The 22102-nt window shown below is 33.0% G+C and overlaps 8 protein-coding genes across 8 annotated transcripts in view; 5 read left to right on the top strand and 3 right to left on the bottom strand.

Moving 5' to 3' along the window:
* Positions 1 to 3581, top strand: part of HELRODRAFT_192444 (hypothetical protein) — a gene marked incomplete at both ends in the record, with an annotated part of 11008 nt that extends 7427 nt beyond the window's left edge. The window contains 5 exons of the mRNA XM_009022769.1: positions 2045 to 2155; positions 2274 to 2510; positions 2669 to 2932; positions 2997 to 3230; positions 3301 to 3581. Coding sequence (XP_009021017.1) covers positions 2045 to 2155; positions 2274 to 2510; positions 2669 to 2932; positions 2997 to 3230; positions 3301 to 3581 — 1127 coding nt within the window. The remainder of the gene's footprint in view (positions 1 to 2044; positions 2156 to 2273; positions 2511 to 2668; positions 2933 to 2996; positions 3231 to 3300) is intronic.
* Positions 3582 to 4207: 626 nt separating this feature from the next.
* HELRODRAFT_175338 (hypothetical protein) lies at positions 4208 to 5990 on the top strand (the record flags this gene model as incomplete). Its single annotated transcript, XM_009022768.1, has 2 exons — positions 4208 to 4402; positions 5742 to 5990. 2 exons carry the CDS (start codon positions 4208 to 4210, stop codon positions 5988 to 5990), a joined length of 444 nt encoding a protein of 147 aa, XP_009021016.1.
* A 269-nt stretch (positions 5991 to 6259) lies between these two features.
* On the bottom strand, positions 6260 to 7102 carry HELRODRAFT_175337 (hypothetical protein; the record flags this gene model as incomplete). The annotated part of the gene is made up of 2 exons (XM_009022767.1): positions 6260 to 6447; positions 6769 to 7102. 2 exons carry the CDS (start codon positions 7100 to 7102, stop codon positions 6260 to 6262), a joined length of 522 nt encoding a protein of 173 aa, XP_009021015.1.
* Positions 7103 to 8093: 991 nt separating this feature from the next.
* Positions 8094 to 9517, top strand: HELRODRAFT_175336 (hypothetical protein; the record flags this gene model as incomplete). The annotated part of the gene is made up of 4 exons (XM_009022766.1): positions 8094 to 8445; positions 8752 to 8916; positions 9056 to 9287; positions 9448 to 9517. The coding sequence occupies 4 exons, from the start codon at positions 8094 to 8096 to the stop codon at positions 9515 to 9517; spliced, it is 819 nt and encodes a 272-aa protein (XP_009021014.1).
* A 1770-nt stretch (positions 9518 to 11287) lies between these two features.
* HELRODRAFT_175335 (hypothetical protein) lies at positions 11288 to 13278 on the top strand (the record flags this gene model as incomplete). Its single annotated transcript, XM_009022765.1, has 4 exons — positions 11288 to 11621; positions 11938 to 12108; positions 12168 to 12380; positions 13205 to 13278. 4 exons carry the CDS (start codon positions 11288 to 11290, stop codon positions 13276 to 13278), a joined length of 792 nt encoding a protein of 263 aa, XP_009021013.1.
* Positions 13279 to 13874: 596 nt separating this feature from the next.
* HELRODRAFT_175334 (hypothetical protein) lies at positions 13875 to 15437 on the bottom strand (the record flags this gene model as incomplete). The annotated part of the gene is made up of 4 exons (XM_009022764.1): positions 13875 to 13909; positions 14149 to 14415; positions 14685 to 14861; positions 15095 to 15437. 4 exons carry the CDS (start codon positions 15435 to 15437, stop codon positions 13875 to 13877), a joined length of 822 nt encoding a protein of 273 aa, XP_009021012.1.
* Positions 15438 to 16227: 790 nt separating this feature from the next.
* Positions 16228 to 17879, bottom strand: HELRODRAFT_192443 (hypothetical protein; the record flags this gene model as incomplete). Its single annotated transcript, XM_009022763.1, has 4 exons — positions 17447 to 17879; positions 17039 to 17230; positions 16796 to 16965; positions 16228 to 16284 (listed from the first exon to the last, which is right to left on the bottom strand). Exons 1-4 carry the CDS (start codon positions 17799 to 17801, stop codon positions 16228 to 16230), a joined length of 774 nt encoding a protein of 257 aa, XP_009021011.1. The 5' UTR covers positions 17802 to 17879.
* Positions 17880 to 19752: 1873 nt separating this feature from the next.
* On the top strand, positions 19753 to 21893 carry HELRODRAFT_175332 (hypothetical protein; the record flags this gene model as incomplete). Its single annotated transcript, XM_009022762.1, has 6 exons — positions 19753 to 19783; positions 19979 to 20215; positions 20396 to 20659; positions 20717 to 20950; positions 21021 to 21284; positions 21616 to 21893. 6 exons carry the CDS (start codon positions 19753 to 19755, stop codon positions 21891 to 21893), a joined length of 1308 nt encoding a protein of 435 aa, XP_009021010.1.
* Positions 21894 to 22102: the final 209 nt, after the last annotated feature.

The following is a 22102-nucleotide window of genomic DNA, read 5'->3' as shown; positions in this document are numbered from 1 at the left end:
GCAACCGCACAAACGGCCTTAGTGATGAAACATAAATTCGAAATTGGCCTGTAGCTGCCTGTATTAGTAGCTTATTTAGTACTATCAGTACAATCAATTCATGCACGAATTATAAATGAATTCAGCGTTTGCTTAGTATTTTGCGATTCTATATCCCATTATGCGATAATAGGATATAGGATGGATAAATATTACACAAACTTTGGCTTGCTAGCATCAGCGACTTGGTTTTCTTTTAACCTCAAATCTTGGTGTATATAGGTACACATAAGGTGTCAATTGTAGATACTGCAATTTATCTTGCATTGGTTTGTAAGTTGAGTTACTAGATGGATACACAGGCATAAAAGAGGTTTGTTATTCGGAAATAAAACCAATTTTATTTGTTTATGTTCATTCAATCAGTAACAAATTTGAGAAGTTTATCATTGATGGTGTGGCCATGAAACGTTTATCAATCCGGTAAGATTAAACTTGCAAATCTAAGTTCAATTTTATGAGGAAGTAAAATTTTAAAGAAAATATTAAATTTTAAACTACGCGGAATAATAAAATAATGTTTCAGAACGGTGATGATAAATGAACACGGACAATCATTTTTCACACTGGTAAATTTTCCGACGTTTATAAAAATTTCCATTCATTCAACTTCTACATTTTCTTGGCTCAACGCCTCGCTTTCCTAGTCGTCCAGCCGTATGTATTCATGTTCGTTCTTTTGTTAAAAGTATTTTTTTATATGTCTGGATATTTTTTTGCTGGAATAGAATAGAATTTCGCAAAAATGATTAATAGAAATTGTTTTTTCAAAAAATTCATTTGTAACACGATGAAATGAAAGAATAAAAATAATTTTCAAACATTAAGCAAACTTACTTCTCTGTTAAACATACGCTCGTCATTTCGAAAAATGAATTTATAAAGCGAGTCTAACATGCTTTGAATTAGATTGCCCAAAAGATAGAATTTATAACTGTAGCCAGGACAGTTCACCTCTCTCTAGTCACATTATTTTTTTAAACAGAGTTATTATCGTTGGACCACTGAACAACGGTTATGCTAAACAAATTTTGATATAAATTTTCAATTTTTATATACAAAAAGACGAAACTTCGTATAAAATATGTAAATTTATGTAAATTTATTCCTATATTTAATTATTGAATGTGCAGTGTGCTGAATATTCATACCATTCCATTTATATTTTGAAATTTAAAAAATTGTATTTTGATATAACGATTAGGAGGTATATGTGTGATTATAGAAGTTTTGTTTTTCTTAGCAGATAATTGCAAGTTATTTATTTAACAAAAAATCATTTTTTCTAAAACATGATTAAAAAATTTGATTTGAGCCAAGTTTCATTCATTCTTAAGTTATGAGCGGATGAATGAATGAATGAATGAACAAACGATCGAACGAATGATCGACCGATTGATTGTGTTGTTGTAACCCTTGAACGCTCGTAACTACCAACAACGATGCTATAACTTCTCTGATCTCCATATTTCAAACACCAGTGTTGTAGCTTCCATTGATAGCCAAGTGTTCGTTATTCCGTTGGTTCATGGTTGACAAGCACATGCACACGTACACACATACATAGCCAAATTATTTTAATTTTTCAACAACAAAAAATTAAAACAGATTTGTAGGATGCCTTATTCGTGTTTCCGTGATAAATTTGTTTGCAATATCTTTATGTACATTCGATCTAAATCAGGGGTGGGCAAACTTTTTGCTGTGAGGGCCGCATTGAGAACTATTTTACCTTTGAAGGGCCGCATAAGTACTTAAATAGCAATTTTTTAGACCCGAGTGAGAATTTTTTTTAAGATATGTGGCTCCTTTTTTTTTGTTTTTTTTGGTCATAATGTCTGGCTGACGACATTTTATTTGGCGAGCAAGGCATCGCGGGCCGCATGCGGCCCACCGACCGTAGTTTGCCCTCCCCTTATCTAAATGACTAAATGATGAACGGTCATGAATTTGTTGCTTCCATTTGAATTCAAATTCAGCCATGGAACATTTTCAAAATTTCTAGATAATAACTTAAAGAAAGTAAAAATTAGGAAAAGCAAGTACACGATGGTTTTGAAAGCTTTCAAAACTCCGTCAGCCATAACTCTTCTGGCGATTTTAGTCAAAATGATAGGTCGGCTATGCAAAATTTTTTAAACAATTTATTTATCAATAATAAATTGCTTGAAATAATTCATAATAAAATCACTCTGCATTTATTTTATAATCCATCATTCACGTGCTTAATTCAGAGAGCCAAGGTAGTTTATCAAACATAGCCCTTGGAACCTACACGTACAACAGCTCGGCCTTTAAACTCAATTATTTCCTTTACTACGACGCTTTTTATGCTGTCGACGGCCAAAACGGTTTGAGCGGCAGTTCTGTGATTTGTTTTCTCACCGTCCCCGGGTTCAAATCCAATTGGATCGGCGTGGATCTAGTGAACTTTTTTAAAATTATCTACACGATTTTGTACGCTGGAGCAGGTAATTTTGTTAATTCAAATTTTGCAAAAATTGTGGTAAAACTAACGAAGAAATATTTTTGAATTACATATCTCTACATATTTTTAATGAAATAGTAGTTGAAAATTGTAAAAACTACTCCGTCAATCTGTTGAATAAATTGTAAAAAAATTTTGTAGATCAAAATGATTTACCGACAAGGAACGATTTGGACTTCTTCATAGTGGGGGTGAGCAACAGGTCTCTGGATGTTCACCCGCCAGTGGGAGGCACCTACGATCTCTGTGTTCAATATCCAGGTGTGGTAGCTCCGAAGCAGGTGGTTCAGTTGAATTGTTCCTCTACTACGCCTCCAGCCAGATACGTCATACTGCAACAACCTTCCAACTCTACTGGATACATGTCCGTCTGCGAATTCGAAGTCTACGGAACTCCTTACGGAAGTACAGTAATTCATTATTAAGAAATATTTAATGACTGAATTCATTTGAATTTTTTTCTCCACAGAATTCAAAACCAACCTGCTGTTGAAGAGTCCGAGCACGAGCAGTTCATATTTGACAGTTACTTGCGGGCCTCTGACAGCTGCATTGGTGGTGGATGGATTCCACGACTCGTACATTTACCACTGCCACTGTGGACACACAGCAGATGCATATGGAGGACCGAATTGGTTCAAATTTGACATGAATGCCGGTTACAATGTAGACTACATCGTCCTCTCGAACAGACGTTGGGAAGGTTCAATTTTGAATTCTATTAAAACAAACCAAATGATTGCAACAACAAAGTAATAAATTTTGTTTGTTAGATCCACCGTCAGATATGGACATACTGGCCCGTCGGCTAAGCAACTTCACCATCGGGCTGACCAACGCTACATCAGCACCAGTGAGAAATAACTACCCGTTGTGTGCTACTTGGCCTGGGTACGTCAAAATCGGAAGCCAAGCTGAGATGAAATGCAACGCCAACCTGCCCAAATACAGGTACCTGATCGTCCAGGGAAGTCCAACTGCAGCTGGATACCTGACCATTTGCGAATTGGAAGCCTACGAACCAGCCGACAAAAGTACTGATTTCATTTTTTGATTTTTTTAAACTGTAAATTTCAATTAAATTATGTGACGATTAGTATAACTTGCACTCAACTTTGCCTCACACGTTTCAATGAATAAAGGTTTTTTCATGATAGATCACTCCTCAAATATAATTATTTTTTTCAAGATTTAAAAACATCTTGTTAAAGTTTTTCTCACCATGGTTAAAAATAATTTAGCGCCTCTTCCTAGCTTGCATTCCGATCTTTTAACGCATCTATTTTCGCATTTTTGTCTAAACCACTTTTAATGCAATCACATCTTCTCAAACTTTATCAACTGTCCAACTCTATCAAACCCCCAATGGAATTTTTAATTAAAGTTCTCATTCCATAAAACAGTCCTTGGTGTATATTGTATATGATGGGTAAAGCTGTGCATGTACAACGTACAATGTACTAGATCGACATATGTGTGTTTTTATGTTGTGCGTGCGTGTGTGTCTGTTTGTGTGCGTGCTTGTTTGTGCGAGTGTGTGCGCGTGCACTTTGCTCACCTCGGGTTTAGAAAAACTAAAGTTTTCCAACAGGCTTTGATTCATTTTGAAACAAATATGTTTTTATTATATGAAAAATTCAATTCATCCCAGATTCCTTCGCCTGGAAAAGACAGTCAAACATGGCATTGGCTGGATTCCAATTCAATCAGTTGAACGTGAGGAGTGTGTTGGACTGCATGCATAAGTGCAAGCAACTGGGAGGATGTGACTCCATCAACTTCCATCCAGCTTCTAAATTGTGCCAGCTCAATTCTCATATTAATGGCTACAACATCACCACACTTGCGGCTGCTGCTAACTGGTCGTTTTATTGGGTTAATTACAATTAATAAATGCCACATATCTGAGACGCTTAATTAGGCGCTCTTACAAAGTCCTAATCCAAAAGGGAACTCCCACAAAACATTATTCTCACAGATATATTCCAAAGACAAACGTGTTTGTGTCTAGTTAGATTCTACGATTTTTAAATTTTATTTCATAATTTTGTCAATTAACCCATGCAAGTTAATACTTTTCAAACACAGACACACAAATCTAAACATTCATACGCATACAAACACACGATGATTTAAACATTATTCTCTCTCTCTCACACACACACCACACACACACACACAAACACAAACACACAACATTATTCTCTCTCTCTCTCTCTCTCTCTCTCTCTCTCACATACACACACACATTTAAACATACATACACATACAAACACACGATGATTTGCACATATTTTTTCTTGCACATATTGATATAAATTAGTTGTTAAGAGTCAGATCTACAATAAATTGACGTTTTTACAGTTTACTAATGAAAACTGACATTTTTTTACTGTTATTTGTTGATTGCATAAACGTTTTGAAATAAATTATTCATTACAAAGTCTAAAACAATGTCTGTATATTCAAACATTACACAAAACTGCCAAATTTTTTTTTTTAGAAAAAAACCAAAATCAATATCAACCTAGCAAACCACAAGGAAGGCAGAACCTGCACGAGTTACTAACGCTGATAGAGCAGCTATCGATAATTTTAAAATGATGACAATTTCTGCCTCATCATCATAAAAGTTGAAAAAAAAGCAATATCGTTATTTTATTCTTCTTAATTTGATATTCTAGCTTCGTTTCTCTAGCACGGTGTGCCAATTTTGAACGGAACTGTTGCGAATGAACGAACGATTGAGTGAATGAATGAATGAACGAACGAACGAATGAATGAATGAATAAACAAAAAAATGAATGAATGAATGAATGACCTTCAATAAACGAAGAATAAAGTCAAAAAATTACTCAAAATCGATACTTTCCATGCATTTCGACAAACTATCAAAAGCTTTTTTTATTAATAATTCGAGTTAACGTTTGCTTTGTTCACGAGAACATTTGTGAAAACTAAAATGCATCAACGTGTGTGTGTGAATGTGTATGTGTGTGTGTGTGTGTGTGGTGTGTGAATGTGTGTGTGTGTGTGTGTGTGTGTGTGTGGTGTGTGAATGTGTGTGTGTGTGTGTGGTGTGTGAATGTGTGTGTGTGTGTGTGGTGTGTGAATGTGTGTGTGTATATGTGCGTGTGTGTGTGTGTGTGTGTGTGTGTGTAGGTGCTACACAAAAAAACATTAGCAAATCCAACCTAATTTTTTCCTACAAAAGAGAGTCAACACAGAGGAAGACCTCGCTATCTTCGAGTCAAAAGTTATGCAGTTTGACAAGTTACTGATGTTATTAACCTGTCGGGCGTATGACCAGCTAGAATCATCAAAACCCAAACTCTGCCAATCTGGAAAGTGTGTTTCGGAACATTTCCACGTGCTATCTGTCGATATGAATCCGTCTGAACTCAGGCTACATAATGAGATGGCTTCTGACAGGGCTGTTGAATGTGACAGGATAACAAAATGATAACATAAGAGCCAGAAAAAATGGTTTCGTTGTTTTTCCAAACTAAAGTTTAAAATTCTAAAATAACATTTTAAGATTAAAAAAAACCGAACTAACATACTCATAAATTCGAACTGCTGTTGCAGTGAAACCGTGTTCGATTGCAAAGAAATCCAACCAAACAGGTATGCAATAGTATGCGCGTTGATTTACGCAAATCTGCACGCACACTCAGTATTTGTTACTTGATACTTGTGGAAAATACTAAACAGAAAATCGTAAAAAATATACTAACTCGTTGATGAGGTTACAGACTTGGCAGGATTCAAATAATTAACCAGAGCCACTAATTTGCTACCTATGGACGCGTCGAAGATGGTGCTTCGCGTGGCGTTCACGGGTTCAACTGCAATCCCATCAACATACACGCTGACCGTGTCGGCTTCTAAAAGTTGCATGAGGAAAGATCTGGAATTATCTAGAATGAAAAATTATTTAAACAATTTTTCAGGATTCAAAAAAATACCTGATATGCGATACATTTTTAACCCCCATGAATGTTTAATTTACTTCAGATGATTATAACGTTCTATAAACTCTTTTCTGTTAAATTGTACATTTGAATAAACTTTGAAGATATAAAAAATGTTTTCTATTGAAATTGTATTTAAAATGTTATAAGGAAAAATTAAATAACTAATTTTAAATTAAACCAAAAAATTCTGTGATTGTTAGTGTTATCTATAATAAATACTTGTGTTATGCGATTATCCGATATCCAACTATCTGAGACCCTTACTTGTATCAAGATAGAGAGCACATTTCTCGCCGGAGTACTTGTTAAATGGAAGCGATGAATAGAGACCACACATACCGATATCAAACCGGATATCGAATCCTCTGCACCAATCCTTCCCGGAACAAATCCACGAACACTGGATTAAAATTTTTAATGGATCGTATTGGGATAGATCGTAAAGGAATAGATCCGTGGTTCCCAAGTAGCAGATATCCCTACCGTCACAGTCGAAAATACGTTTGTATTGGCTCGGTTCCTCGAAGGTTGGTCCTACACTAGATGAAATCGCGATCAGTTTGAACATCAAATGAAATGATTTCGTTGATTTAAACATTTTTAATTTTTTATAAAACTTGATTTGGAATAGTGGAAAAGCGTGCGAGAGACGTTTACAATGTTATGTAAAAGTCTATTTATCACATTTCTCTCACATTTTGCCACATTTCCTCCTTTACACACCCTTTTTTCCATCTCTCTGTTTTATCTTTCTCCATTGCTTTATCTTTTTTTCCATGAATCATTCTCTCTCTCTCTCTCCCTCTTTCTCTCCTTCTCTCTCTCTCTCTCTCTCTCTCTTCGTAATTCTCTTTTTCCTGTTTCGTTATTCTTTCCAACTTTTTTTCTGACGTATTCTTTATTCTATTTTCTCTCTTTCTCTCTCTCCCCCTATTTGCATGAGATAAACAGCAACGACGGGATACGGAAACGGAAATAGATAAAAGTTTATATTGATCGGTAGGACAGCAACGACGACATCCACATAAATCAAAACGAAATAAAGCGCTATATAAATTTGACGTCATCAATTTTTATTTCTAGCTACTTCCACGTGTGCAGCCTGATGTTTTATTATGATTTTTTTTGTTGTAAAATAAAATAAAAAAAAAATATTTAACCGAAAAAAAAGTTGAATTGAGTTGGGTTCAGTTAACATTACGGCACTGTTCATATTTTTTTAAAGACTCAGCCAGAATTTTTTAAAAAAATTAAAATCAAATATAATGAGATGGTGTGTGTGTGTGTGGTGTGTGTGTGTGAATGTGTGTGTGAGTGTGCTTTGGTGTGCGTGTCTGTAAATTATCTTTTGTTATTCTATGAAATCAATAGTCAACAAATAAATGAAAGAGTATGTAGGCCTCCAATTAGAAAGCACAGAATTGTTCTGTTCGTTTTAAAATTTGAAAAATAAATATTTGATGAGAAATTTAAAGAATTTGATTTGGGTGAAATGCGTTCATTCGCCTTTTAAGAATTTATAAATAAAATTTCTTCACTGTAAAATTTTTAAAATTTCAGCTTAATATTCAAAAAACATTTTTGCAAGTATGAAAACTTTAGCGCTATATCATTTTACTGCTATAATATTCAGTCTCTTTAGTATCACAAAATTGACGTCAGCCAATATTAACAGCTACAGACGTATACAAATTTGCAATGGAAATGATGACGTATGTTACAGTTTTACAAATCCCATCGAAGCTCACGTTCTCAAACCTTACGAACAATGCAAGGCATTAACATGGTGTGCCTGGAAATGTTCCAATATCAGTGTCGGTGTTTGTCAGAGTTTCGATATTCGATTCGATATTCGATTGAAAACTTGTGTATGCAGGCTTTTTTCTTCTGTCATTAAACAATATGCTGTAAACCCGGGATGTTCGTTGTATTTTAATAATGGTGAGTTGATGGGGTTAATTTTGATTTTGGGTTATGTTTCTGTTATGTTTGGTTGGTTGGCTGGCTGGTTTCGTGTCTTTTCAATTCGATAAACTTGAAACGTTTAATTGATTGTATTTTATTGTAAAGTATTGCACTTTTTTTTACATTTTTACCTGTTATTTTTTACGAAACATTTCATCCAAATTATAGTTAACTGGTTTAAAAATCATTTTTTTTTACATAAATTTCTCAAAAACATTCTAATATTTGTTGTTGAAAAACATTCTAATATTTCTTCAAACTAACACTATTCTCTCAACACAGATGTCCCGAAACTCTTCAAACTACGTTTCGAAAGAGGAAGCAAACTCATCGGCCTATACGTAGACGGGGTAAAAATCCTACCAACCAATCCTGGTGAAATAAATGTTCCCATTCCCATGTCAAGCAGAATTGTGGCTCTTTCCGTCCAATTTCCTTCTAGAAATAGTTGTGTTTCTATTTTTCATATATTATTATAATTCTCTTTAAGATATTCCTCAGAAGTTAGAATTTAATGAATTATTATTATTCAAATAGAAGTTTCAATCAAAACGATTAATTTAAAAAATGAGAAAATTTCTCGAAGGTATGTTCATATGCTGCGAGTGGAGTAGTTTCTCACTCCTGACTGATACAACTTGGAGATGTACTAGCGACGGTCTTGGTGATGAGGACTGGTTCGACCTGAGGTATGACGATTCCTCCTGGCCATTTGCCCTGAAGTACGCAAAATTTAATTTGAAAAATTGTATAACGGCTGTCGAGAGAGGAGGCATTGGTCAAGCGAGGACGTCTGTGAATTTGTACTGTAGGAAAAAGTTAGGTTGGGAGAATATTTTTTTTTTTGAAATTTTCGTTTAGATTTTTTCAAAGTTTAATAAGCTGATTGATTAGTTTGTTGTTCGGTTGTGGTTGGTTGAATGGTTAGTTAGTTCATTCAACCAATTAGGTATCATGATATTCATTTAACCACCGCAGGTCCAGACCAAATTATGTGCTGATTAAAACGAACTCGAAGAAATTGTTTAATAACATTTGGCAGGAGTGAAAAAAATTTACGAAATAAGATTTCTCATGTTAACCGTTTTATTCTTATCATCGTTATTTTGTTTGATTGCGTTTAATTAAAATAATTATATAATTATAAAAAATAATTAATCGTTTTGTTTATTTTAATTTAATTTGTGAAAGAGTGAATCAAAAAATTAGAGACAATTAAAGTGCGAATATAAATAAATATTTTCACCGTGGAAAATTACTCCATTGGGCGCCTGAATTAGTAGAGAGACATGATTTATATACCAGTTAGCAAAAAATATATCACAAACTCCAAAAATTTTTCTTGGTTCGCTACCCCAAAGTTTCCTTCGAACAATCTCCCGACTGTCCTCAAAATGTGAGTTCTAAAGAAACTTTTTCAAATTCAATTTCAAGTTTAATTAAAGTTATAAGAAATGTTTAATTTTTTCAATTTTTTCCTCACAATTTTTTACCTAGTAACTTGTAGATCGATCGATCGATTTGAATGTGCACAGACCAATTTCAAAAAATTCAAGTGCGCGCGCTTTCTTTAAGAGCGCAAAACAAACGAACACCAATAAGTATAAATAGGAACAAGAAGAAGATGAATAAAACAAATAACCAAAATAATAACGACAATAATAAAAATAATAATAATAAACAATGATAAATAAATAAATAAAACCCACGCAGATATATTCATTTGCAGTGAGTTTGGCGAATTTTCGCTGATCACCGACACCACCTGGAGATGCATCCCAAGACTCGTCCACAATTGGTTCACCATCCATTTCGAAGATTCAAAATGGCCTCTCGCCGAGCAGTATACAGAGAAAATGTTTCTTAAATGTTTAACTTGCAGGAGATGTAAAGAATTTAAAAGAAGCGGTATATCAGTTATGTATTGCCGGAAGACATTGGGTGGGAGATTTCATTAATTCACGTTTGAATTGTATTCCTCTCTTATAATGTATTTCGGTTTCCGAGATATTTATACTAAATTTGCATTCACCGTATACTAACATAGCTTTGTGTGTGTGTGGTGTGTGCGTGTGTGTGTGTGTATTTCATTCATTGAAAGAATATATAATAACAAATTTTTTAGACCCCAGAAGAATTTTGTGTCAAACCAGTGAAGGGAATTATTTGTCAATGCTACCCCTTGAAGGAATGGAACGAGAGGAAGAAAATATTCTTCGGCATTTAAAAAAACTATTGTTTGCTAGAGTAATTGAATTAATGAATTAATTAATTAATTAACGAACAAGCAAACGAACGAACAAACAAACGAATGAACAAATGAATAAATGAATGTGCTAATATGAAATTTCACATTCCGAACGTGTTTACACATGAAACCAAACATCAACTTTTACATTCAAGAATTAACACAACGTCGATCAATAAATACTCTCGAAATTTATTACTTTCTATTGTTTTTTTTAAAAGAAGCACTCATTTGAATGACAAATGCTAAGAATAAATTCCTGTGATACACATTCAAAATTAGCATATTTCTCCTTGTTCGATTATTTCTGACCGACCAGTGAATCCTAAACGACGCAAAAAAAATTTGCACAGTTGGCTAGATTAAAAATTTTCACCAAGAATCAATAGCAGTGAATCAAACGCTTTCATCTATAAAAGTCTATACGGTTTAGAACGTGATTTTTGTCATTTTTCTTGATTATTTTTACCATATTCAATATTTCCAAGGATTTAAATCCATTTAAATTCTTCTCTATATATTCCCAACAAACTAAACATACATTAATAACCAGCCAATCTTAATGACATAATGTGGCAATTTTCATTGTTGAGCAAGTCATCCTTGCTTATATTTGTTCTGCTCTTCAACTCTAAACCAATTCTATCTGACCATGATTGCTACAGGCGTATACATGATTGCTATGGGAACGACGTATGTTATTCTAGCAGTTGGTCTTTAGAAAAAATAAATCTGAGTGACTATGAACCATGCAGAGCTCTTGTTCTGTGTTCCTACTACTGCTCAAAGGCAAGTTCCTGTAAGAGTTATGATTTTAGAACTGATACTGGCGTCTGCAGGCTTCATAACTCAGTGTCTGACAGTTTTTATGCAAATCCTTCATGCTCCCTTTATGTCAGAGCAGGTTGGCAAAATTGTTATTTAATTCATTGTTATAATATTTGCTGTTTTTTATTTAAAACAAAAATATCTAGAATTTTTGTTAAAAACTCAAAAATATAGAGCAATTTTAATTCAAATTGAATAGTTGAAAAGAAGAAGTTTTTTGTAACAACGACCCAGAAGTATGGACCAAAAACAAATCATACTGGAATAAATCCGAATGCGATAGGCGACGATGTCTGCGTTTGAACCCGGTTACTACCAGCGCTACTGAGCGTCTCTAACCAGTACAACGAACTATCTAATCTCTAAATAAATGGTGTAAATTAATTTTCCAGACACAGTCACCAAGTTTACAATTTATTCTTTTTATCTGTTCAGTGTGTACGTGAACGGAGTCCTGAAAGCAACATTCATCCAAAGTTATTTTAACTTCAGCCTGAAACTTGCTGATATGACAGTTGCTGTCGCCAGTTACAAAAACCCATTTAACCAAATTAACAATTTCGGTTGGTTTTTAAAATTAATAAAATTAAATATTAATGGTATAAAAATTTTGTCAAATTAGGATTTTTCCTGACAAGCTCTTCCAGCGGTCTTCCAATGAATGTTGACAACACCTGGAAGTGTACACAAACATTTCAGGACAACTGGTTTAGCAACAGTTTTGACGATTCTTCTTGGCCCAATGCTGTTACTTTTCAATATTTTCCAAACTGTATTTCATGTTACGACTGTGATTCTAAGCCTATATTGGCAGTTTACTGCCGAAAAAACTTAGGTATGTTATGTTTAATTTTTTTCGAGCAAAAATGTATTTGGGGTTTGTATTTTGAAGTACATTAGGGTAAGCACAGGGCTGAGCTTACTAGTGGATGCCCAGTGGCAACAAAGAAGTGAGGTGCTATTTATTTAGTAGAGAGCCTTAATTGTTTATTGGAAACCTCTAAATTTAAAAATTTTTCTAACGAATTCAATGTTTATTAACGACAGACAAACATGTTAACATTAAAAGTTAAGTATCCATTTTTTCATTTGGATGGAGACAAATTTTTTATAACGGTCTCGGAGCAGTAAGCTTGGCTCTGACTGCAATTCGTAATTTAAAATTTGTATACATAACCCTCTGAAATTGAATGACAGATCCGAAAAGACCAACGTGTTAGCTCTGCATGTATGGTGTGAGTTAAAAAAAGAGGAAGAAATTGAATTATTGAAAAGAATAAAATTGGATTAGAAAATGAAATAATTTTATAGTTTCATAGATACAAATTTATCTTCATTTTCAACTAGAATTTTTAGCTATTAATGTTATCTCAATGCCATTTTATTTCTTAATCTTTCTAAAAAAAACTTATTAAATTCTTTTATAGTTTATAAACATTTTTCTAAATTTTCAAACATTATTTCCAAACAATTTAACAATATTTCAACTATTAATTCATGTATTCTTTCCTTTATAACTCTAAAACTTTCTAAACTATTTGTGTATGTACCCGTAGCTATACCTATTTCAATTTTTACGAAAGCATATTTTAACTAAACCTTTTGGATTTTTAATTCAGTTTAACACAATCGGCGATTTTTTCCTAAAATAATTTTCAGAAGTATCAGCCATGGTATCAACGGAGAAAAACACATTCAAACTCGGTCACAAGACCAGATACTCCAACCATTAAACCACACTGAAACTGTAAAAAATGATAAGAATTTATAAAAAAAAAACGTTATTTTATTATAATCTATATTAAACTATATATACATATAAATTATAAACGTTCATTCGTTTGATTAATTCAAAAATTGTGCGAATTTTAAATAAAAAAATAGTTTTTTTTTATTAACGGCCATTCTTCAAATACAAATTACACTAAATATCTAAAAACACGTTCACTAAATCAACGTAATAAGAAGTGATAAATTTTATTAGAGTGAATGTTTTACAAGGTTGAAAAAATTATATTCTAATAAACTGTTAATAAACATAAAATTTAAAAACATCCTCCATCAATCAATCAACTATTTATAGAACACTCTTTCCGCAATGTTCAACAGAGCTCCACTATGAATTTTATAAACAGATGGGTCTTAAGACAAGATTTTTTTACTCTAGCAACACTATTAATCTGAGAAGAAAGAGACATGTTAGAATAAAAGATAAAGCCTAGACTACGAAACTTGTGAGAAACATCAAGAGTTTTAGAATCAGGTAAGATAATAGGAGGAATAGTAAGGGAGGAGAGTCTAGATTTCTGTCATCTGTTCAAAAACTCACTTATTTTGCGCAAGTTTGAGAGCTACCGTAAGGCACTGAAAATAAAATTTAAATAATAAAAATATGAAAAAAATATAAATTTAAAACAATATTCTATCAAATTATTGTAATAGCATTAATGAGGATTGATTAACTACATAGAGAGCTATTATTGGTAAACCAGGCCAAACTACGACATATATAGCTATCTACTGCATATATAATAATAACAATAATATAACATATATAATATATGTAAGTGCAAGCATAATTAAAAAGAACTATGACTACGCACCTAATTTTTTCCTGCAGTAAATATCAGTGGAGAAAACTTTCGAGGGCTCCTCATAAACCAGACGATTTGGATTTTGCGATTGATCCTGTCCCCCCCTCCAACTTGAATCGTCAAAAAGTAGACTCGTCCATTCAAGAGTGTAGTTGTTGTTACACTTCCACGAGCTATCGGTTAAAATGCGGTTGTCGCCAGATGAAGCGTAGACGAATGCTTTTTCCAGTTGGAATATTTGAAGTTTTATGTGGAGAGTGATAACAGCAATTAATGCTGAAATATATTTTAATATAGATATGAGAAGCGATTATTGTGTGTGTTTAATTGTCTGTGTGTAGGAATTTGTTTGCCTGTGTGCGTGTTTGTGTGTGTGTGTTTGTGGATGTGAAAGGTTGTGTGTGTGAGTGCATGTGTACGTGTAAAATTAACAATAACTTTATTCATTAACAACACTAATTAATAACGATTCCATTCGAACAAAACAAAAGTCACGAAACCCATGATAAACTGTCACATAAAAAAAAGTCCAACTCCTAACTTACCAGCTGTTCCAGACAAATCAGAGCTCCACCCTTTAATGGCCAGTACACTAGTGACCATGGAGACATTAACCTGGAGATTGAGGTTGGGAGTTACGCTACTGTATGAGGCCAGCAATGACCCATCTGTGTATATTTCGAGACCGTTTGGAGAGGACACTCTGAGGTTGTAACTCAAATCTGTTTGGAGGAGAATTTTAGGTTGTGGTGTTGTTAACAGTCAGTGAGCAGTTGCGTTATTTTGTTGGTTCTGCTTGCGTGGTTTGAAAATGTTGATAATTTTTGAGAGAATTTTCAATAAAACAAAATAATTAAAACCTTAATTAAATTTATTAACTAAAATAATTTCTAATTATATATTAATTATATTTATTAATAAAAATAATCATCAGATATAAATGCTAGTGCACTACCGCTCAGAAAATAATGATCACACTTAGGATCAACCATGAAACAAGAAGAGCTCAGGCTATTAGCAACGGAATAGAACTGGCAGCTACTAGTAAGATGCAAATAGTTAAAAGCATAACAGTCGGAGAAACTCTGGCAATGTTTAGAACATCCGGTCAGGCTGAGTAAGTATCCGTTATAATAGTTTCCATAATTGGAAGACGTGTAAATGAACGATGGCGATTTGCACGAACAGACGGCATTACTGTAGCAATCAAATGCTCGTCTGAAGCATTTCGTTACGTTGTTTAGCTCGCTTTTGGTTATTAGGTAGCAAAAAATTGTTAGTATTAGTAATTTAAACATTTTTTCTGTAATTCTTGGAAAATATTTTGAATATTTGCAAAGAATTTTGGATATTTTTGGTGAATCTACATTTTCTGTATAGCGTTTATATAGGTGTGGGTGTTTGTGTGTGTGTATGTGTGTGTGTTTGGCGTGTGTATGTGTAGAAATATACACACATATGCATTGTATTATATATACTTAAAAGATGATTGAAACAAAGCCAATCAATTAATTTCAATTCTTATACTTTTAGGTTTTACGAATTCTTCAAAAACATGAAAAAGTTTCTAAATTTCAATACCTTTTTAGCAAAAAGCACTTAGAATTATCTTTCTTGTTTTTTTTATTCTTCTTTGTTTTAAATATTTTTACAAAATGTTTTACGTTCTATATTTTGCTATATTAAAAGTTTAAGATCTAAGTTTGTTTTTTTTTATAAAAATTTATTTCTACGTAAGTTGATTTTTGTAAAAAAAATGAAATAAAATGTCCTATGTACATTTAAAATAAAAATTTATTTAAAATGAATTTAAATGGAAGTGAAATTTTTATTTGAAATATTAATTTCTCATCAAACTAATTTTTTATTTTTTTAAAATCGCCAACGAGTGGTTGGTAATGGTAACGTCGTTTGAAGTTTAATTTTCAAAATGGTTGTTGTAGTGTATTGAAAGTACTAAAAACACTGAGTTTATTCGGTTAAATTTTATTTAAAATAAATTTCAAACTCAATATAAATGTTAATATAGCAAAATAATTATCCAACAAGCTAGCTCAGTAGGTAGAAGCGTCATGTATGGCGTTGTTATTACGTTGGTGGCATGGTTCGAATACTGTCTGCCAGAAACTCAAAGACCATCATACGCTTGTGATGCGAATGTTTTAATGAAATTATGAAATTTTATATGAGCAGTTCTGCAAATGTTTGCACTGCATGATGATGGACATCAAAAAGTGAAAATGTTTGGTAGCAGAGATTGTTTTAACATAGTTGTTGAAAAAACGTTTAAAACATTTTTTTGAATTGAAATGAAATAAAATTAATTGGTAGTGTTTATCTGTAAACTAAACCGCTAAGAGTTTACGTGTATAACATTTAACAGTGCAAAATGTTGGTACCATGTAAGAGTAAAAATAGTCTGTAATGAAATTTTCAAGTATTCAGAAAAGAGATTGTGTAAAAATCTTCTTCCACTGCTGTCTGTTTTGTGTCATTAGCATTTGGTCATTCCAAAATAATCTTCAGAATGAAATTATTTAAAAAAATATTAATTTTTTTGCGTTTTCTCTTTGATATATCTATGAGATTTCAACACGAAAGACACAGTGTATGTCACAATGCATCATAAAATAGCAATCTAAAACTCACTGAAAACCTTTCTACAGTAATACGAAGCAGTACTTGGCTTCAAAAGAGAGCCATCTGAATCGATCCAGTCAGAATCGTCGAAATGCAAAGTAGTCCAGCCGCTAGCATTTAAAGGGTTACATTTCCAAACGTTGTTCCATGAGATCTCTTTATAAATTGGTTCTAATTTTACTTGAACTTTTGAAAAAAATGAAAAAATAGCTTTGGTTTTTTTTGTCACCCTTTATCTTAACGATCATCATTTACTAACTATTTGTTGGAGAGGGGAAAAATGGCAAGATTTGGATAGCAACGATTCTACCTGCAAGTTGTTCAATAATAGTTGTTGCCTGTCCTAAAAAAATTCCAGATGTCGTCGTCTTAACCAGACGGCCATCAATGTGTATTTGCAAGGAGCTCCCACTGGTTATGGTAAGGTTAAAGATTGTGTTGAAGGCAGAACCTTTAGGGTGAAAAATTGAAATTTTCAATCTAGGCGCAGTTAAAATACGTTTCTTTGTTTGTCTGCCTGTCTGTCTGTCTGTTTCTTTGTTTGTCACTGAAAAGTACTAAATTTTGCAGTTGAAAATTAACATTTTATTAACGTTTTTCAACTAAATTTATAATTATTATAAATTTTTATAAAATTAAAATACTACTCAGCAAATATCACCCTAACCCTCTTTATAAAAATGCCTACAGGACAGATCGGCATATGCCAGGCAGTTTTTTTCATCGCCAGAAAACATCTCGCACCTAGAAGCACCCCCCAGAAAGTTGTACCCCACGCTAGAAGCACCCCCCAGGAAGTTGTACCCCACGCAATAGGGATCCTTGTAGCAGAAGTAGGCGCACATAATCAGGCCTTCCTCGCTGGAATAATTTCCAGAAATATTTCGAAAATTCTTTGCACCGCACAGGCTAATTTTTCTATCTCGGCAATCTTTCAAAACTTTGAATTTTCCATTATTAATTTCTACGCCGGTTAGGTTGCACGCCATCAGTAGTAATGGAAAGAAATTTTCAGTCGTCATTTTTGGAATGAAATTTCAAAAAATGGTATAAATTATTTTTCGAATACCGTGTCGTTTATATAGTAATTTGTCAATCCAATCAATTTAAAACTATACTCTATTATAAACTAAGCGTGTATAATATGAAATATGAAAGAAGAGAAAAACTGAAAGAGAGAGAGAGAGAGAGAGAGAGAGAGAGAGAGAGAGAAGTTACTGTTATAATAGAGACGACGTGATAAACACTGTAATTACGGTTTGACGAATAATGGAATTCTCATATGGGCTTATTTATTAAATTTATAATTTCTATTCAGTTTGTATTATATTGAATTCTATTGCATTGTGTTGTGTTGTATTGCATTGTGTTGTGTTCTGTTGTATTGTATTGTATTGTGTTCTGTTGTATTGTATTGTATTGTGTTGTGTTCTGTTGTATTGTATTGTATTGTATTGTATTGTATTGTATTGTATTGTCTTGTCTTGTATTGTATTGTATTGTATTGTATTGTATTGTATTGTATAATATTGTACGGCATGGTATGGCCTGTTGTGGTGTAATATCGTATCGTAGAGTGTTTCTTCTATAAACACCAAATAAAAATAAGATGAAAATTATACGAAGTTTTAAAAATAAGAAAATCTTCATGAAATTGCTTATTATAAGACTACTCTCCAACTTTTCCAGGTAATTATCCAGATGAAAATTATATTCAGAAAGGTCTCTACAACTCAATTCTTGCTAACAATACCTCTTTGTGTATTAATATATGTTACATCTTAATAATAACAATGATAATAATTATAATAATAATGGTAATAAAAATAATAATAATACTAGATGTTGTATAGCTGTAGTAGTAGTAGTAGTAGTAGTAGTAGTAATAGTAGTAGTAGTAGTAGTAGTAGTAGTAGTAGTAATAGTAGTAGTACATAGAATTGTTTACCAAAATTTTTTAAATTTTTAATAAAGACATGCTTTAGAGTGCTATGTGTTTTTACAATATAATCAGCAACTTCAAAAAAAAAGCTCTACAATATTGAAAAATCATTTTTTTTTCCATTTATACGTTAAGATTGCCATTGTAAGGAGAGCTCGGACGAGGAAGTTTCAATAGCGAACATTTATCCGAAAAATTAAAACTTGAAATATTGTTTTAGAAAAAATTCTTGAATCGATTTTTTTTAACTAAAAACAAAAATAAGAACTTTTAAAAATTGAAATTATTGACAAAAATTTCAAATTAAACAAAAGTGTACTTCAATTTTATGCTTGTATGTGAAAATTCAACAAACTACTGTTTAACATTGGTCGTTTCTTGCCATGCTAACACATCCGTACTAAGTCACTAAAATTTAGACAAAATACCAACTAAATTCTTTCTCTGCCAAAAATTAAGAAGTCAGCTATAATTTAGAGATGGTTATATTTTGGTTATGATTTTTTTGGGGGCATAGGAACATAAGTTCGCGCTCTTTATTTGAACTATTATGTTATAAAAAATACACATGTGTGTGTAAGTGTATGTGTGTGTGTAATATGTGTGTCATAATATATATATATATAATATATATATATATATATATATATATATATTATGAACCTTATCAAAAAAACATTATTTTGTGTTTTTTGTGTCATTACCAAATTATGTTAGACAATTGGCACTTCCCATACTAAGTGAATTTTCCTTTGTCTATTTTCTGCCAAAAACATCCCATTGTTTGGAATATACCCGGTAAAAAATGTATGTTTGTTTGTATGTTTGTTTTTTTGTATGTATGTGCGTATGTAGGTTTGTATGTGTGTAGGTATATTTCTCATTTGCTAGTTTGTCTTTACAATCTAGGTATATATTTATGAGTTAGTTTAATGCGTTAGAAATAAAGTTGGTCGAATTAAAGATGGTAGTCTCAGTTCAAAATTTAATATTTGGAATTCACTTACATTTTCTCGTTTTAATCAGTAACTATGAACATCAAATGTTTAAAATTTTTTAAATGTATGTTGATTGCATGTATGCTATTATATCGAGTCAAAAAATTCGGTAAGATATGTATTTTTGTAAAAAAAAATTGATTATAAATTGTTTTGTATGTAGTTCGTTTGTTGATTTTTGAGAAGCTCTAAAAATAATTTAATTAATTATTCAAAAATTTGAAAAAAATTTGCGAATTGTTATGATTTTCAAATGCAGATTGTCAGACAAACCTGACGAACATTGCCCTAGGGGCATTCACCTACAACAGCTCATCATACAAAGTGGATTATAGATTATGGCAGACTTCCTACTTTGCTGTCGATGGCAAAAACGGTTTGATAGACACTACAGTGCTGTGTTCTTTGACTGTGCCTGGGTTCGAACCCCACTGGATCGGTGTCGACCTTGGAAATTTGTTTAACGTAGTCTACACAATTGTTTATGCAGGGACAAGTAATGTAACCTTTTGTTATTTTACTACTTTAACTTTGTGATAGAGAGCATTTAAAATTTTGAAATATTATTGTAGTGTTTAAACAAGTGTTTTAGGTAATCAAATTTACATGAGCGGAATAATAACCAATAAATTGTATCAATGGACTATGGACTAATTTTTGTACATGGAACCCTCAGACAAAAGTAGTTTACCAAAATGGAACGATCTGAACTTCTTCATAGTGGGGGTGAGCAACAGATCCCTGGATGTTCACCCGCCAGTGAGAGGCACCTACGATCTCTGTGCTCAATATCCAGGTGTGGTAGTTTCGAAGCAGGTGGTTCAGTTGAATTGTTCCTCTACTACGCCTCCAGCCAGATACGTCATACTGCAACAACCTTCCAACTCTACTGGATACATGTCCGTCTGCGAATGGGAAATCTATGGAATTCCATACGGAAGTAAACCTAAATGCTCTTTATAATGTCAAAATCTTTCATCTGATATTATTTTAACAGAACACCGCACCAACTTGTTGCTCAAGAAGCCGGCAAAGAATAGCTCCAACTCAGTTATACCTTGTGGGCCTCAATCGGCGAACCTGGCCGTGGACGGCTTTCACGACACCTTCCCTTACAACTGCCACTGCGGACACACCAATGACGCCCCTGGCGGACCGAACTGGTTCAGATTCGACATGCAAGCCGACTATTTTATCGACTACATCGTCTTGACCTCTCGAGCTTGGGAAGGTAGAGATACAAATTTGGCACTTCTCGTTGTACAAAAGAAAAACGTTTCACATTAATAATAATTTTTCAGACCCACCCAGCAACAACGATGCTTACGCTCGCCGTCTGGAGAACTTCATCATCGGTCTGGCGGACACGCCTCTAACTCCAGTGCGACAAACCTACCCGATGTGTGCCACTTGGCCCGGCTACGTAAAAGTTGGAGTGAAAGTTCAAATGAAATGCAATGCTAACTTGCCCGACTACAGATACTTGATCGCACAGGGAGGCACCGGTCCCTTCAATAGCCAATTCACCATTTGTGAGTTGGAAGCTTATGAAGCTGTCGATCGAAGTAGGCTGTTGTTCCTCTTTTGAAATAATTATTACGGCTGAAGTGGTGTGTGATAGATAGTCTTCTGTCTTCTCGAATTGTTATAGATAGTTCTATATCTTCTCAAATTATTATAGATAGTTTTTTATATTCTCATATCGTTATAGATAAACTTATATTTCAAATTTTTGTAAATTATTATTTTCTTCCGTAAATACCTCGAAAGAAATGAGTTTAGTTATTTTCCGCTATCAATTTGACAAGAAAACTTTTGAAAATGCGAAAACCTTTACCTCAATATAAGATCAAGTAAATCAAATTGTTAAAAATTTTATTCTAATTTTCGAATTAGTGGTGTATAGAAAAAAATATGGAAACAATTTTTCCAATACGCTAGCCAAATTTGTGTGGAAAAGACAAGCCAGTGTCCGATTAAACGGATTCCAATTCAATCAGTTGTACGTGAGGAGTGCATCGGAGTGCGTGAGTAAGAGCCAGCAACTGGGAGGATGTGACTCCATCAACTTCCATCCAGCTTCCAAATTGTGTCAGTTCAATTCTCATATTAACGGCTACACTTCAATTACGGCTGATACTAATTGGTCGTTTTATGTGATGAATTATAATTGATCAACTAAACTTTAATTAATTTAATTTTAGTTAATTTTAATCCTGTTAAATCATTTAATCATGAACCATTCACATATAATCTGGGATGGGATGTAGATTATGATGTCATGCAGAGGATGGTACATTATTTCCATGCTTATTTGCTATAAACGATGACAAAGATATTTACAATGTTTAGGTTTTATGCATTTTTTTCTCATAACTTACTA

The sequence above is a fragment of the Helobdella robusta genome (genome assembly GCF_000326865.2).
Source record: "Helobdella robusta unplaced genomic scaffold HELROscaffold_33, whole genome shotgun sequence".
Classification (NCBI taxonomy): domain Eukaryota; kingdom Metazoa; phylum Annelida; class Clitellata; order Rhynchobdellida; family Glossiphoniidae; genus Helobdella; species Helobdella robusta.
The sequence above is the reverse complement of the archived record's forward strand: the minus strand, read 5'-3'. Positions and strand labels throughout refer to the sequence as shown.